Raw genomic sequence first — 4,544 nt, forward strand, 5'->3', positions numbered from 1 at the left:
TTATAATCACAATTTTTCCAGTGGCGCTAGAAAAAAATTAAGTAATGAGAGAGGATATGTGTGATGAAAAGATTGAAGAGTTACAAACACTTTCAAAGATATGTAAGCTTAAAGCATAGTACAGGTGTGTTATTATGTGCATGCACATAAACTTTAAATATATTTCTTTTCGTCAATCTGCTAAGTTTAACTTTTACATGAGCAGGATTAAATAAAGGCTCAGTTGGGAGTTATTAGGTTAAAAAATGTATTTAGCCACATATTGTACTTTTATTAAAAAAAGAATGTAGATCCCATAAATTTAATTTCCTAATCAATATATAAGGTTTGTTTATCCTGTTATACCTCTAATCCAATGCGATGAAATTGCTCCCAGTTTAAGTGTTAAAAATGGAACAATGGAAACAAAAAAAGTAAAAAAAAAAAAAAAAAAGAAGAAAAAAAAAGACAGGGAATGTTGTGCAATCCACCTCAGGGGGAGATGAATGAAATCTATATATTTATATGAAGCCCCATTGAAGCCATTCTCCACACTGATCCCATGAAGCTATCGATTTTGTAATAAATCTAAAGCTCGTTGCACATCAGCCCCTCTCTCAGATGGGGCACTTTCCACAGATTGTTTCCCTGCGTTGGCTGGGGGCCCTCCAACTCAGACGTCATCCCTCTCAGAGTTGGTGACGTCCCAGCCAACCCTCCTGACCCCTCCTCCCCATGCAGCCACTCCCACCACCATACCTTACCCTAACACCCCAACACATATCCCCACCCCTCCTTTTAAATGCAGGTGATAATTCTAGCGAAGTGCTGATCTCAATGCCTTTCCTGCCCCAACCCCTCTGACCCCTAAACCTCCCCACTCATCTCTTCACCGCAGAACGGGTTTAGAGTCTATGTCAGACCGAGTCACGCTCACGGACTACGAGGCGCGAAGGTTACTCAACGCCATCGTCAAGGAGTTTGTGCAGATGACGGCGGAGGAACTGGAGCAGCAGGCAACTGAAGGAAACAGGTACACAGATGACAAACAGATTACTCTTCTTTATTCTAACTCTTTTTAAAATAAAGTAGTTTAACATTTTCTCCCTGCACAGGAACAACTAATGAAAGGTTTGACTATAATAACAGAATTGAAAGTTAAACAGTGAAACTTCTTTGGCCTAAATTAAAAGGTAAAATAGGCAGCTCATTTTTGGGCCACCATGCTGGATTTTGTGTATGTTTTTAGAGACCATATCATATTCTGGTTTTTACTTTAACACCACTGAAGATGCGTCGTTCTAGTGCCCCACTTGTGTTCAATCAGGCGTAGAGGTATGTACTTCTAAGCTGACCATAAGAGAAAGGAACAGATAATTTCCAAGAACATAAGTTAATACACACACACACACACACACACACACACACACACACACACACAAAAAACAATACTCTGTCATGAACCTGCTCCCGCATGGATGAGTTTGATTTTGACTTTGTTTGAACGGATTACTATTTCCAGCCTGCCTGCTGGGCATGTGAACAGTGAATGCCTAACGAAACAAATAAGTGTGCATGATGTCAATTAAGTAGAGTTGCATGACAGTGGGAAGCGACTGGTTTCTGTTTGTTCTGTGGGTGTAAAAGATGTGACGAGTGGGCTGACTGGGATGGGGGTGGAGAAGGAGGTTTGGCGCACGAGGGAATGGATGACGTGTTCTTTGAATGGTGGGGAAAAGCATGTTGCTGTAGGGGGGGTGTTTTTATTTTTACCTTTTATATCTGCAATGGCATGAAAAAGAAATGCATGTGAGAGAAATGGTGTGTGAATGGAAGGAAAAAGAAGATTGAAGAGATGAAGAAAGTGTTTTCTGCATGTTTTCCCATACCTATGAGCCTGTTCTCTGCATGTGTTTTGTGTGTCCCCTCCCCAACAGCATGGGCAGGCCCCTAACCAAGCGCTGCTCCAACCTCAGCACCTGTGTGTTGGGCAAACTGTCTCAGGAGCTGCACAAGTTGCAGACGTTCCCTCGCACGAACGTGGGAGCAGGAACGCCCGGCAAGAAGCGCAGTGCGCCTGACAGCGACAGCTATGCAAGCTACGGCGAGACGTTTGACAGCATCTAACCCCTCGTCATCCTCCCTTAGCACCTCTTTTACCTTTACTTAATCTTTTCCTTTCCTTTTCTTTCCCCTTTTCTCCTCCCCCATCCTCTTCCTCTCTTCACCCCACCTTCTTCTTTATTGTTTTTGGATTGGAAAGTGCATGTTGATTTTACCTGCTTGACTGACATGAAAAGAATTTAACTGCAACCAACTTTTCAGTTCTTTTCTCCTTCCCCTTTTTTTGGCAGACAATCAGACTTAGTATTCATAAATGTAATTCAGGAGCCGGTTCAGACATCCATCTCTGTGTACTGTGCGTGGAGTCATTTGATGGCATTTCAAGCCCCTGATATTTAAGGATTGAGAGAGAACGCTTAATCTAACCATTAATAAATGATCCACTCATGCGACACCATGTTTCTTGTTCAATAAACGTATTTTTCTACCAGGAAGCCTTAGCTCATTTTCATTCTAAGGGATGCTTTAAAACAGTCAGTGGGTACTAATTATTTATGACATAAAATGGACATAGATAAAATTTTTGGAGCATGCAATAGTTCCCTTGAAATTATCTCTGAAGCTGTCATCGAGTTTAAAGGTAAGAAAAATGACAAACTTCAGAAAATACATGATTGAACCTTGCATGCTTGATTTGTATTTTTAATCTGTACATCCTAGCTTCATGTTTTTTGGTGCTGTGAAGTTACTGTGAAGTTAATGTTGATAAAAATTAACTGTATGCAAATATACTGTGTCAGCATTGTATGGATGAATGTCACACCAGATCTTGGCATTAACCCCTTGTTTGCTTTCCTGAAGCAGCGTTACAGCACAGAAGCGAGCCTGCAACACGGCAACCTGCGTGACTCACCGCCTTGCGGATTTCCTCAGCCGGTCGGGGGGAATGGGCAACAGCAACTTTGTCCCTACCAATGTTGGCGCCAAGGCCTTTGGCAGGCGGAGGAGAAGTGTGGAGAAGATGTGAGCACTCCAGAACCTTCAGGAAAACAGTAAATAGTTTTTTCTTTTTCTGTTTTTGTTCTTTGTGATTTCTACCACTTCGTCATTTTGTGTGGTTTGTATTATCCATCACTTGTTATCATGAAGAGTATCGTCAAGAAATGAAATATTTCTCCATCTGCTAATTAAAAAGGATTTAGAACAGAACATTATTAAAATCTGAGTAAAAATACCTTGATTTTTAAATAATTTTGGATTCATCATGTAATGATTTGTAAATAGAATAAAAATGAACACTAGTCTGTATTGTTCTTTGGAAGTAAAGCTTTAAATTTACTTTAATTTCTTTCTTTCTTTCTTTCTCTTTCTTTCTTTCTTTCAGAGGTTGAATCCCGACAAGATATCATCAGAAAATACCTGAGAACAAAAATCAACAAAAACAAATTCAAGCAGAAAATAAACACTCAACTGGCCCTTTATTCACTCCCACACATTCGTACGGGGAAAAAAAGACGCCACAGGACTTCTTGTCCCCATTTTACATCCTGTTAGTGAAACCTTTTGCTTTTGGCAAATACGAGAAAAAAAGAGAAAAAAAGCACTTTAGTTTATGTACATGAACAAATGAACTTCTCAAGAAAGAAAAAAACATCCTAATGGTCCCTCTTTTTTATACATGACTATCATTGGAAAATAAAATGAAAGCAGCAGTGGTTATCACCTTATTATTTCCTCCTTTCACCTTGTTAGAGCACATGTGTTCCATGCGACCCATCTCCCCCTCCCCATTTGAGATCCATATGAGATACATTTTCCATAATTCCCTTTCCTCCTAAGGGTACCCTGTTTTTGTGTGCCAGAGGGACGCCATTAAAGATCAGCCTACCCAAGGCCCCCCCACAACGGCTGTTGTCTTGTGCCTTGATGTAGAACAATTTACATGAACATGATTGTACAGTTCTGTTTCGAGACGATAAAGAAGACCTGAGCGAGGATGAAGAGAATGAAGACAGATTAATATTGTAAACAATATTGTGAAAACAAATTTCAGCAAGATTAAAATGTATTTTAGATACACTCGGGTTTGGGGTACTTGTGTTGTTCTTCAAAGGTTTTTAAGCATTTAGGTGTAGAAAGAGCTTGAACTCTTGAAAGGGTTGGTTATTTTACGAAAAGCTTAAATTTGTTTATTTATTGCTGGAATTTTGATTAACAATGTCCATAAATCATAAATGGTAAACAGTATGGCATCGGTCAACCTCATGTGAATAGAGTGATTTGTAATTCATTGGTTAGAATTTTGACACTACTTCCCACTGACAGATAAACACTCACATCCTGAAAACTTGTCAAACAAATCTGTTATTTGGCAAAATATTGAAAATCAATCAACTCTACTGCTGCACAGTATGGGTCACTTTGTATGCAGCGACCGTCTGCAGGTTTTTTCTGACTGACACCACAGCAGCATGGATATGTTGAGTTACATGATGATATAA

At 39.7% G+C, this 4,544-nt stretch overlaps 1 protein-coding gene across 1 annotated transcript; it reads left to right on the forward strand.

Moving 5' to 3' along the window:
• The first annotated feature begins 761 nt into the window (after nt 1-761).
• Nucleotides 762-2,552, forward strand: LOC123961750 (calcitonin-1-like). Its single transcript, XM_046037393.1, has 2 exons — nt 762-1,012; nt 1,917-2,552. The coding sequence occupies exons 1-2, from the start codon at nt 894-896 to the stop codon at nt 2,104-2,106; spliced, it is 309 nt and encodes a 102-aa protein (XP_045893349.1). The 5' UTR covers nt 762-893; the 3' UTR covers nt 2,107-2,552.
• The last annotated feature ends 1,992 nt before the right edge of the window (nt 2,553-4,544 follow it).

This window comes from Micropterus dolomieu, linkage group LG22 (assembly GCF_021292245.1).
Source record: "Micropterus dolomieu isolate WLL.071019.BEF.003 ecotype Adirondacks linkage group LG22, ASM2129224v1, whole genome shotgun sequence".
Lineage (NCBI taxonomy): Eukaryota > Metazoa > Chordata > Actinopteri > Centrarchiformes > Centrarchidae > Micropterus > Micropterus dolomieu.